At 38.8% G+C, this 13,007-nt stretch overlaps 3 protein-coding genes across 4 annotated transcripts in view; 2 read left to right on the top strand and 1 right to left on the bottom strand.

The window, feature by feature from the left end:
- Positions 1 to 8,768, bottom strand: part of LOC146489891 (uncharacterized) — a 51,966-nt gene extending 43,198 nt beyond the window's left edge. Inside the window, exons 1-4 of the mRNA XM_085084580.1 lie at positions 8,730 to 8,768; positions 5,051 to 5,187; positions 3,237 to 3,299; positions 1,586 to 1,648 (exon numbers count right to left, since the gene is read on the bottom strand). Of these exons, the coding sequence (XP_084940706.1) occupies positions 1,586 to 1,648; positions 3,237 to 3,299; positions 5,051 to 5,170 (246 nt within the window). The 5' untranslated portion in view covers positions 5,171 to 5,187; positions 8,730 to 8,768. The remainder of the gene's footprint in view (positions 1 to 1,585; positions 1,649 to 3,236; positions 3,300 to 5,050; positions 5,188 to 8,729) is intronic.
- The window catches only part of LOC146489888 (hsp70/Hsp90 co-chaperone CNS1 homolog), a 187,430-nt gene that overhangs the window by 124,078 nt on the left and 50,345 nt on the right, over positions 1 to 13,007 (top strand). The window lies entirely within an intron of this gene.
- The window catches only part of LOC146489889 (short transient receptor potential channel 5-like), a 40,444-nt gene continuing 36,572 nt past the window's right edge, over positions 9,136 to 13,007 (top strand). For both annotated transcript variants that reach the window (XM_085114125.1, XM_085114173.1), the window contains exons 1-3: positions 9,136 to 9,292; positions 12,163 to 12,215; positions 12,679 to 12,735. In XM_085114125.1, coding sequence (XP_084970251.1) covers positions 12,170 to 12,215; positions 12,679 to 12,735 — 103 coding nt within the window. In that variant the 5' untranslated portion in view covers positions 9,136 to 9,292; positions 12,163 to 12,169. The remainder of the gene's footprint in view (positions 9,293 to 12,162; positions 12,216 to 12,678; positions 12,736 to 13,007) is intronic.

The following is a 13,007-nucleotide window of genomic DNA, read 5'->3' as shown; positions in this document are numbered from 1 at the left end:
TCATGATTATGAACAGTTGTTACTCTTGAGTAACTCTTGGGCATGAGCAGTAGTAATTAGTGAGCATGAGTAAGTCATGAGCCTGCTCTTGAGTTACCCATAGTTATGACCAGACACAAAGATACCTTTTGGGCATGGGCATGCGTTATTTCCTCATGAATTAGAGCAACTCACGAAACTACATCAAGAAGTCATAAACACCCTATTTCGCTTCATGTCATATTAAATTTTCTTTCTTCAGGAGACATTTGTTTTGGTTACTTTTGTAACTCTTGTTACCCTTGTTACACAAAATTAATGTTTCCTAAAGAAAGAAAAACTAATATGCCGTAGCGTGTTCATGACTTCTTGATGTACAGGATCACGGATCAACTTAGGACGACGAAATGACGACGAAAGACGGGAAAAATGTTCATGTTTCATCTCTCCTATTAAGGCCTAAAGGTTCAAAAGTTTCACCTCTGTCGACGAGGTATGCCTCTTTAGCTTTGCATACACTCTCACGATTAGATTTCATGAGTTCGAGAGGAATAAGTAGCATGTCAGAAGCGTTATTGGTTGGTTGTTAGAAAGAAAATGTTCTGAGTGTGTGCTGGGGTTTGGAACTATTTGTTTGTTTGTCAACTGGTCTACGGTGTTCGTTAAAAGGGTCTTTAAGTCGTAGTTTTGTTTTTCCTACGTATTTTTTGTGGCAGCGGTTGCAGTGTACCATGTAAAAAGAGTTACAGTCTATATGATAAGTAATATGTCTAGTTTCGCTGGTAGAATGAAATGTGTAACTGGTACGTCTGTCTGTTATGCAGTTGCAAGTTAAGCAGTTGTCTCCGCATCGAAAAGATTGGTCTGATTGGTCCATTTTGGTCTCGTGGGCGATGTACGGCTCTGTGTTCAGGTGTCCAATAATGGCCACTTTATTACAAGTCCCGCGATGATTTTGCCTGTTTTGCTTTAATTTGGTCGAATTTTGAGATATTTTCTGGCGCTTCACGTATTCAAAGCGTTGATTTAAAAAATGGCGGCTGGCAGAGATGATTCTTTGCTAGATATTTATTTTCGTCGACGAAGAAAAGTTACGCGCTTTATTTGAGCACACGTTTGTGTCGGAGAAAAACATCGATGCCTTAGCACACAAAACTCAAAGCCACAATGTAATGTTTGTTTTCATTATTGAAAAAGAAAGGAGTTTCTTTTATTGGGACAATGTTGTAAAAAAAAGTCGTACAAGCCACCACATCGTGCGTGATGCCAAACAGTACACCATCGAGACATAGCCACAGACAAAGATATATCAGCTGGTCTACAATAAACGAGTGATCAATCCCGCCACGTTTGTGACCCTTTTGACGGTACAAACTAGTCTTAACACCAACTGCTTCTATGTTAGACTTTGTTAAAGTTCTTCACTTCCACTTTCCTCGACTAGTGAGCAAGCCTATATGGTTTTCAGGCTCGTTGCACGCAATCCACGTGGGATAAAAATTTTCCTCAAGAAATGAACCTTCACAAAGCCTAAAAACTTTAACATTGGTCATGCACGCCTGGAGTGCTTATGGTTTTAACAAGAGAGCATTTTTAAGGAACTCACCACCGGTATTGTTGGATTTCCATTTCTCCCAATTCCTTCGGTTGTAGGTGGATCCCCCGAAATCTGTAACAAGTAAAAAAAATTCTTGAGTTAGTAATAAAAGGGATTGACAGCTTATTTGCAAGATATATGATCTCTGGATATTCTGATTTAAATTTAAAACATGCCGAAAGAAAGAAAAAAAGTCTTCCAGAGCGAAGCAAAAGGCCATTGCAGAGAATGAAGGTGAAGCAGAACATCACTCGCTCAACACAATATGCTGGCCGAAATGAGACTAGCTGGGTAAAACAACAATTATCGTCCACTGAGCAAGGCGCATTGTATACAGTAATGCTCTGCAAAATATTGTCAACTGTCGCATTGTACCTTTATTTATAATATTCTCACTTGTTCCATTGAACGGTATCGCCACTATTCAGCCCAATTTATGACACTACTTTCTTTTTCAGAGACCGAGAAAAATAAACAGCTTTGAAGCTGCCGCGTGTCCGCCACCGAGTACTCGAAAGCCAAGTACTGATGCCTGATTGACCTCAAATGCTCTGCTTTTTTCTCGTTTTAGACTGCAAGCAGTCCCTTTCTGGATAGTCGAGAGGTCGAGCGAAATAGCGGAGCGCAATAAAAACTGGAGGGAGTGAGCGGAGGGGGGCTTAGGGAGAGGCGGGAAAAAGTCGTTTGTTTCTCCTCGCTCCAGTCTCGCTGCGCTGAGAGCGCACCCTCTCGACTGACCAGAACTAAGGGACTGCTTGCAGTCGATTCCGTTGTAGAAAACGCAAGATTAGTTTGGCGCGACGAGCAGCTTTCTTTCTGGCACTGAACGATCCAAATTGAACCAAGTTCATTATTATTTTCTACATTTTCCAAAAGTTGCATACTTCCCTGGCAGAATCGACAAGTCACCGCTTCGTCGAGTTGCTCTTGTAGTTTTTCGCCAGATATGAAAGCGTGGCCATTGAGTTTCTGCCAAGTTTCAGAGTCATCGCCTACTTGATCGGGTTCTTCGACCCAAATTTTTGATCGACTTGCACTCGAACTTCCTGGTGTGGAAACCGACTGCCCACTTAATTCGGACTGCTCGTTCAGCCATTCTTCCTGGTTGTAGTAAGAACCCTTGTCACTTTCGGCTAATATCTCAGCGCGATCTTTACTACAAGACTTTTTAGGTTTCGAAAACGGACACGACTTTTTTTTCTTCTTCGAAGGCATTATTTTACAAGGAAATTTACTATGAGAAACCAAACATGTGCAAATGCTTGATCGAGCAAATCTATTGCGTATTTACAATAATGATTGGATATCATGTGACTTGTCTCATGATATGCTGACATACAAGTTAATCCAGTAAGACAGGACTTGCCAACGATAATTAATATAACTAACATGGAAAAAATTTTTGCGCCTTATAACTTTGCACAGAAACAAAATTTTTTATGTACGTTTTTTTAATAATGCTCTTGAAAAGCTTTATCCGATCATCACAAAATCCCAAATTTTGAAAAATGCCACTCTTTAACGGTGGCTGATACCTTTTAAAAACTTATTGTTTCTGTGTTAGACCTTGTTAAAGTCCTTTACTTCCACTTTCCTTGACTAGTGAGCAAGCGTATGCGTTTAACACACTCTTTGCTCGCAAGTATTTTGAGGAACTTACCTCTGGTATTGTTGGATTTCCATTTCTCCCAACAGCTTTGTTTATAGACTGTTCCCCTGACTTCTGAAACCAGAAATGGTTTCATCTAGTGTGACTAATAAGGTGCTCCTTTGCTAAGTCATAAATTCCAATTCATGCACAATATGTAAGGCAGGTATCGGTGTTAATGTGATTGTCTTTATAACAATACGATTGAAGGGGAGATCTCAAGTCGAATAAGGAACCATTATATTCAACTCTCTCACCAGTTGAACATTTCCTACTTCTCAGTCTCCTCCATGCTTTTCCACAGGAATGGCGCAAAGTATTAAAAATAAAAATGTCCTCTATTTCCTCAAAAACACACGATCTTATCCCAACTGATTTCAATCTACGTGTTGAAGGAAAAAATAATTTTCAAGATCTCCAATCTAAGTCATTATATGAAAGTTTTGTTTCTAAGATATCTAATACACCAACAGCGTAGAGGAAATATAACGAAGCTCTCAACACGCACACATCCCAATTAATTAGAATGGGAAAAGATATACTTACTGCCCTTAAAACAATAAATAAGCAATAGTTGAAGGTATGTGCTCGTTAGTACAGAGCTAAAAATCTTGCAAGGTCAAAGAGAATTTTGGTCACAGGTTCTGTAGACTTTTTCATAAGGCCAAACCTCTTCATTTATCGGGGACCAAAATTTAAACGAATCGAAATCAATATTTAATATTCTGTATCATCCAGATTTGTCAGAGTATGGAAATGGGCGATCATTTTGAACAGCTATTTGCAAATTACTCGTAATCTTTGTAGTTCATTTGTGTTAAGTTGCTTAATAACCTCCCTTACTATCTAACTTTCATGCTCTCTTTATGACTGAAATTAGGTACTGACCAATGCATATAACCTCCATAACATTGTTCTGTATTTTGGTGTTTGTTTAAAGAGGCATTATTTTCTTCTTTCACAGGAGCATGCACCCAGAGCCCCTTCATTTCATCCAACACATTTCAAGAGTATAGTGCATTTGGCATTGTACGAAGCTGTTTTCACTTATTTGATTCAAAGCCAAATACTTTTTTCGTTTTTCCCAGTTTTTACATGAAAGTAATTTTTTTTTTGTCAAAGTCAGTTTTAGTACTCCTTTAGCGAGAGGTTAAAATTTGCAAAACCAATTTTCCATGTCACCTATGAAAGGAAATGGAATTCCTGCAAAATAGCAGTTTCATTAGCAACCAGTATACGGAATAATAAAAGAAAAGCCTATCCAGCAAGTTCATTTCGTATTAATGATATTTAAGAATTCTATTGCTCAGCGTAAGTAGTCAAAATCACTAAAGAAACAACATTACAGATTAAATTTCCACCAGAATTTGATTCTTGTGGTTATGAACCTCCCACCCTCGAACCTCTGAATATTTCAGTGCCAGATTTTTGAGCTCATGATCATAAATCATAAATCATCTTTTGCAATTGCATTGAACTGAAGCGTAAATATATGACAGTAGTGATAGCAGGTTTTGCGGCCCTATGCCCCACTGGGGGCTCAAAGGACTAAGAGAGAGTGATAGCAGTTTAGCTTGTACCGTCTTTCGATCGACCCGATCAATAGGATCGCTGTCAGTGTAAAAAGAACGTTTTGAACGTTAGACTGATCAGTCAGTCCAATTGTAAGCAAACTGCAACTGCGGAAAAGTAATGGAATGAATTGCTGACTATACCGATTTTCTGCCTTTTTGAAGTTAAAACTAACAACTCTCCCCAGCATACTTTGTGCACCGTGTCCAACTACAACCAGTGATCTCTTTATCTCTGATATATAATTCTCTCACCTGTATTCGCTGATACGTGTTAGATAGCCAAGCTATGAGCATGTTAATGAGGAGGATGACTCCTATGATAAGAAATCCTGCATAGAGGGTCTTGGCAAGGGTTTCAGAATGTGAATCCATAGATTTCACGGGACAGGCTTGCGACCATTGACCAGTGTAAGACTGTTCATAAAAAAAAGGAAGTTCCCAAAATTAGTCCATTATTTATTAATACCTAAGCCTCCGATGAGTCCTTGCCCAAGATTGAAATGCGCTTATACTTTAATAGAAACGGGATAGCTGATAAAGTTTTTTTTAATTATTACTATAAATAGATGCACTGCTAAAGTCAAATTAACGCTTCAGACCAACATCAAGAATGCTAGCTCATGGCTTCAACCGCGTAAGTGCTAGAATGTAAAGCACCTTTGAGGGCTTTACAACTGTGCTGTTTGGCATTAGCCATCCTTCTACTCCTTTTTTATTCAAGATGTGGAGCAGCACACAGACTTCGGTTGACAGTCCACAAATCACACTCAACACTCGATGATAGTCCACTCCAGTCAAATCACAGTCAATGTTCTACGGTGTGATTTTATAGTGCGATAATTACAGACAACAGTCTAAAATCGCGTCCCCAACCAACAGTTCGCAGTGCCCTTCACATTTTCAATTTTATAGCCCAAAGAACTTAGACAAAAGTTCACGATCCACAATCTCCAATACATAGGCTTCAATCATTAGGGAAGAATTGAGTAATGGTTAACTAATGAGTCAACATTGCACAGTACTGAAGGCCATGAAAGGCAAAGGGGAGTTCTGAGTTTAGTGGTATTTACGTCTTAAGCCTAAAATGCCTGAGCGCTCAAATTTAGCAAGGTGTAAGTTCATTTTGTTAGGTATGCTGACCTCGGCACCTTAACTTCTTTTGAACCAGCATGAAAAATTGAGTATTGTTTATTAAAAGAAAATTGGGTCATTTGGCGACAACTACTATGGGGTCAATCCGAACGGTTTTCGGAGGTTTTGGAGATATTAGGAGAGATACAAGATGGCGGCTGTGAGGAATCAAATGACGCCATTTTGCGGACGCCAAAGGAACTTTGTTTTGACGTTTTGGTCACCCTCTGTGTCATAGCCCTAGTGGTCTTGAAAACACGGATGTAGTCCGCTCAGTGTGTCCCCCCCCCCCCCCCCCTCCTCCTCCCCCGGCTCCTCAGAGACTAAAACTAACGTCCAGACTGAATAGGGTCAAGATTTCTTTCCTTACAAGACTTTGGCAAAGAGAAAAGCATTTTTGTACCCTGTTATGTGCATGAAAAATCGGCAAATCGGTCAAATGACCTCATAAATAACAGATACTGTCATGTTTAGTTGGGGCAATTTATATGTAAGCTAGGGGGCGCAGGGTTGTCGCAGTGGTAGAGCACGTTCCTTCCAGCAATGTGGCCCGGGTTCGATTCCCGGACTCGGCGTCATAAGTGGGATGAGTTTGTTGGTTCTCTACTCTGCTTCGAGAGGTTGTTCTCCGGGTACTACGGTTTTCCCCTCTCCTCAAAAACTAACATTTGATTTGATTTGATTTGTGTTGAGTTGAATTGAGTTGATTTGAATTGCTTTGATTTAAAAGGGGATAACCCCTGGTACCTCCTGTTCATGGTATCGATGTTGACATTGATCAGAACGAATAAATTATTATTATTACGTGCGGTTAAAAAACGTATGTATGCTAAAATAGAACCACATAGGGCGCGCAGCGTAACTTATGCGATGTTAAGGAACTATAAAAAGAAAACTGCTGTGTTAAAAAAAAAAATAGCGATAAAATATAAGAATTTCATAAAATATAACAGTTCTTAGACACAAAAACTATATGGAGCTTCTACGCTGTTCCCTAAAGGAAAGTCAATTGACGGTAGCTTTGAAAGTTCTCACTATGTTAAGAATTATTATATTATAATTATTATTATATTATTATTATTATTATTATTATTATTATTATTATTATTATTATTATTATTATTATTATTATTATTATGATATTCCAGTGGTCGGTAACACATTAGCGAGTTCTGAGAATCATATGTGTGGCCGAATTAATTGTGCTAATTTTTTTTAACTCGACAGCGTCACATGGTTTAAGTGTTGAGCTCTATCCGAACCGCCCCCCCCCCCCCCCCCCTGCCCTCACCATTATCCTAGCTGCGTGTTCCTATTCGAGGGCTTATTTTATAATATTGTTTCCAGTCACAGTTGTTTCAATGGCAATGATGATGATGTTGATAGTACAGTGATAGTAATAATAATGGTCATTGAAATAGTGATAATGCCGGGTTATCCTTATCAAGAAGGACAGGCCATGTCTCAGCATTGATATTGTCGTGAATACAGATGCTCTCACTTGACAAGGAAAAAGAAAGGAGAGTAAGTATCAGGAACTTAGAAGAGACATGCAGGGGCGTGGGACATTTAAGTGTCTGCAGTACCAATTGTAGGTATTGCCCTGCTAATGGTAACTACAAACAAAATTTATAATGAAGTGCGCTGAAATTACTGTTTAATTTGCGTAAAATTTCCTTCTCCACTTTGTTGTCATCTTGCGAAGTCTCGTTCGTTTTTTTACCTTCCAACGAGACCGCAAGTCTTGAAACGAAAGTTTCCTGAATTTCGATCCAAAAATTTAAGCTAAATGATCAATGCAAGATTGGTGTGACTACTGAGTTGGGCTTGGGTTGTTAGTTTTAAAAGGAACTCGCAACTCGGAACTTAACACTTTAGTACGGCTTTGACCAAAAGGGTTTTAAATGTTTAAAACATGTACGGGAGACTAAAGAGACACTGACGCGGGAAAGTTCAAGTTTAACTGAATCTGTAATTGAATAAGTTAGCCAAGCTGACTTCAATCCTGAACCTCCTTTGAAGCTTGGGAGTTATCATTTTCCACGTTCTCCACGTTCTATATTTCTCGGCTTCGTTAGCCTACCTTTGTTGTAAGCTTTATTCCAAACACCAAGCGCTAATTCCGCCTCAGGGTGTTCCACGCATCAGCGGCTTACAGTGTATTTTGCTTACCGAGTTTGTGAGACGAAACGAAATGATGAATAAACTTGTAGAGTTGAAGTTATCAAGTGTCAAACTAGTCAGATTTTTGTTTTTCAGAAGCTGAACGGGGAGTAAAATACTGAAAGTGCAGGCTTTATGGTAAATTCACTTAAAACTGTATTTAGCGACTCGAGTTCTTTGTGAACATTTTTATACGCTTTTATAATTTATTCCTCGCTACAATGTTTATTTCTGAAAAGAAAATAATGAGCTAAGAGGTTCACAATGCCCCTTTTCACAATTTTGCGAATCGAGCGCTACGTACTGTTATACCTGTTGTTGATCGTTTAATTGTTTATTTCTTTCGTGAAGAAAATCTGTAGTTTTTGTTGTGCAAAATGTGCGATTTAAAACCTCATAGCACTGGAAAGCTAATTCGTTTGGATTTAGAAGTGGGTAACTGATGTCATCAAAAATGCAGACAGAGGTGCAACTTAAATTTGAACATTTTGGCTAAAGCATTCGCACATATCAGCAGTGTATCAGCTTACGCGAAATATGCTGTAAAGGGGCAGCAACATTTTAAGTAATTAATTTTAGTAGCACTGATTACAGTTCTGAACACAAGCAGTCGAATAAAGGTAAATTTGAGTCTTACCTCGCAAATGCCGAGCTCGCCGTCGTACAATTAAAAACAGCAACGAGCTAATACAGCATAACAAGTAATTCCATTCATATTAGGCAAGGACGAAACAAAAGACTTCCTGTGACGTGTAATATGCCCTTCAGGGTTTTTGTCTTTTCCTGTTTATCATGCCCACTCTGGTTTACACATCGTATTAATTCGACGGATGAGTATATGTATTTCACCCGACTGCTTTGTTACATTCGGCTTTCCGAAAGAACTTCTCTACTGACCATGAAAATCTACAAAAAACCTATTTAATAAGCAGTTTGAATAAATCTTCTCGCTTCAATTAACTCTTCCTGTTTACGCAAGAAGCCAACTGTATCAAAATATTCATTTTGATATCGAGGTCCAGGGAACACGAACAACAGAAAATTGTCCAGTTTCCTTTGTTTAGTCCTTTCTGGTCTGAATTTAATGCATCAAAAGGAGCCTATTTTTCCTTCTTTTATTGTAACAGTTGTTTCTTGCATCAGTGTTTTGATTGCATAACGGCGAACTAATTAGCCAAGATTTGACGAAGTAATCACAAGGTAAGTGTGTTTATTAGCTTAACGAAAGTCTTGAAAATAATGTTGAAATACGTTTGAAACAACCCGCTTTGGTTCCACTGTCGTGTAACAATAACTATAGCACTTCGCGTTTACAAGTAACCGGTAAAACTGGATGAATAGCTAATTTTTGTGTACACCACTGTGACGAGCAATGTCATTTGAAATAAAATTAACTAGGCAGTCGCTAATATGGCGACGGAACAGTACATAAAATGCAACGATGTGTCGGTCGTGAGGCCCGTGCCTCTCAATTATTCGCACGGTCAATATACGTGCTATACCAAAGATAAGTATAATTGCTCAGGTGATTGATTATAGAGATTTTATATATTGATCTCATTGGTCGAAGATTGCGTCACATGCTGCTTGAATCACCTGACGCGAGGTGATTACATCGGGAGCACTAACTTTCAAAATGGCCGCTTCGCAATTTGTTGATGTCTCTTAGCAAGAAATAAACATTATGAAAAAAAAAAATGTACGAAAAGCCTAAAGATGTAGCTAAGACCAGGGCGACACTTTTCGAAGGCAAGATATGAACATTCTGCTAATTATAATAGAGAAACCATGTAAATAGACCATATTCCTTCGAGCTTGCAATGGAGGCTCTTGCGGGGGAATATAGTAGAAACTAATAGCCTCGTTTGCAAGCCTCGTGTGCAAACTAGTTCCAGTTAACTTATAACATAATTTGAAAGCATGGAGGTAAACGAGATGAATAAATGTCTCTCGAAGTTTTACTCTTCAGTGAGGAGAAAAGACGGCAGTTTTTTTTATATAAGAAGACTGGTTTTTAGGGAGCTTAAGCAACGACGACGGCGACGGCAACGACAACGCCGCAAAACAAAAGGTTTAATGAGCCAAAACAATCGCTCTGTACGTGCGTTTTTCATTTTTGTACATTTGATTGCCGTCCTCTGCAAAACAACAACGTGAAATGACCACATTTGAGGTTTTGTGGAGAACGTCAACGGACGACGGTGAATTTTTCATTTTCTTTCTTAACTTGTACGCCGCTCCTACCAATTTGGTTCCTGGATAGTTCGCAATTTTTGTAAAAGTTAGGCGAGTTGAAATAATCGCGAAATAGCACAAATGGAAGAAAGATATATTTTCGGGTGACGTTTTCGTTGCCGTTGCTGTCGTCGGTGCTTAAGCTCCCGATTGTCGGTTCGAGCGGGCTCTCGACCACCATCGGAAATCACCGCCGTTAAAAAAAAAAAAAACAATCAATCTGGAACAACCGACAACCGTGGACTTTTTCAGTGAAGCCCATAAACCACTTAACAAGCCCTACGCCCAAGAAAAAACCGATGATTTCCGGCTAAGAAATAAAATTGGCCGATTTTTATCTCCCACGTAGAGGTTGCCAAATACTAGTTCAAAATGATTTTCTTTTGTTTCTGTTTCGCTTTTATCCAAAAATATCGATCCTTGAAGTTATGTCCTCTGATGGCTACCAAATCAGGCATAAATAAAACAATTTATGGCCGCACTATGGTAACTGTTACCTTATTTGCTTTCGAAAACTCTTCTTTTGATGAAATGAAGGTCAAAGTTCTATGTCCATATCCATTTGCTTTCCCTTAAAAATTCTCCATCCGAAAACTAAGGTTAAGAGGTAAGACAATGTTTTAATGGCGGGTCGAAGGTAAAATTAGTGCGGTGGTGATATATGTCATATCATGGGCAGTACTGGTTAAAATTACTGAATTTAAAAGGAAAAAAATCAGGCATGGTGAAACATATTCTACGGCGGCTGATCTCTTCACTGGCAATAATATTCTAAATGTAACCGTTGTCAATGTGAGACAGTGTAAGAGAAAGGCAGAGAGTGATGAAAGAAAACACGGAGCAAATCAGTATATAAATAATAAATAAATAATAATAAAAAGTAATATTTATCGAGGGGGTCCAACTCGCCGAGGCGGTTTTCAGTGGAGACCTCCTAAGAGCGACAAAGAGCGACTATCCCTAAGAACCTCATATGCAATTTTTATCTAAAAAAATAGATTTCGCTGATAACTCTTCCATCAACTTCTCTTGGCAAGTAGGTATCAAATATAAAACACGAACGGAGAAATGTAATTTCTTAAATTTTGTGACTCGAACTTTTCGCACGCCAGGCTGTGCTCGAAACCCACTGGCGAGATCGTGAATTTTGCAAGACTTGCAGCTGTTAATTCTGTTTGTTCGAAACCTCCTAATTCGCTAGTTTTAAACAATGAACCTTCACGTTTATAATGTGATGCATTGCAATCATGATAAGCTTTAATTATTTTAATAAGTCTGAGGGCAAGACGTTTGTCTACTTTGAGCACCTCTCGCAACATGCTCGTGGGTTTGAGCCACTTTTGCAATTTATTCATTTGAACTAGGGCTAAATCGCATATTGTGATAAGTGCTCAAAGTAGATAAACTTTGTGCCCTCGGATTTATTACAGTAAGACGAAAAACAAAGATGAAATGTCACAGTTTTAGGTCTTAGTTGTTGTAATCCAATAAACTAGTTAGCTTGCATTTATTTCGCTGCAATCATACCATGTTCATTACTGTCTTTTCCTCAAGAAGGCGCTCGCACGTTTCAGAAACTGATCGGAAATTGAGGATTTTTAAAAGAATATCCCCCTTCCCGGCTTGCTGTTATATCGGACGATAATGCCTTTGGCTTGAAGATTGTCTTCAAAATTTCACAACTGCCCTCGGCTCGAAGCTTCACCGCTATGCTTACTATTGTTTGGAAAATCGTTCAGTCTCCGGCATCATCTTCCGATATACCAACCACATGAAGGGGTTTATTTAGTAAATGACTGATTGACAACATAGATGACGTTTTTCTGGAACTTTAGGTTTGTTATGGATAGCCGCGGGAAGAATACACGTAAAGATTCTTTGGAGCTGGGTATGTCATGTATGTCTTCCGGAAATCTCACTGACACAGAACGTACTAATCCCTGTCCAGAGAGAAAAACTTGGAATATGCATGTATCAAAACAAGTAGCTTCAAGTGACATGTCATACGCCCTGGTTCTATATGGGTGTCTTTGACATTAAAGACATTACAGATTTCCCCACCCAGAATAACAATTAAAGGTGGGATGATCACATAGGACGAAGCTGTATATTACCTCAACTGCCTTATAAAAGTCGAATTCCATGGAGCACCTTAGGTCTTGTTGTTGATCTGTACTTTTTTTCCGTTAGGCAGCTTATCTAGTCCACCTTTGTTATTATGAATCGCTTCTATCATCTTCTGGTTTTATTACCTTTTTTCTTATTTTTCTTCGATTCTTGGTGATTTATTCATTAGCTAATTTATTACTTGTTTTTTAATTATTATTATTTATAACGTGTTGGTAACAAAGCTGCGTCCGAACCTAAGAAAGAGGAAAGTGGGAGCCTCTTAGAGTTCGCCACACCAGGTTGGTGCTCAATTTTTGTTCTTTTTCGCCATCTTGGATAAACGCAAAAGTTAATAAAGAAGTTATGTTAACCCCCCTCTCCCGGCATAACTTTGCAACTATAGAGCATATGACAATGACGTTTGAAGAATAGGTAGTACGTCTAAAGATGTTTTCTTTGACGTCCACAACGGAAGGTGATGACGTCTTATGACGTGGTTATTAAGTCATGATTGCCAAATGGCGGCCATCTTGGATCCACCATCTTGGATTTCTGGATTTCCCCAAAACTT

Source organism: Pavona decussata, unplaced genomic scaffold (assembly GCF_977016875.1).
Source record: "Pavona decussata unplaced genomic scaffold, jaPavDecu1.1 SCAFFOLD_2, whole genome shotgun sequence".
Lineage (NCBI taxonomy): Eukaryota > Metazoa > Cnidaria > Anthozoa > Scleractinia > Agariciidae > Pavona > Pavona decussata.
Note: the sequence above shows the minus strand (reverse complement) of the source record. Positions and strands in the feature narration are given on the sequence as shown.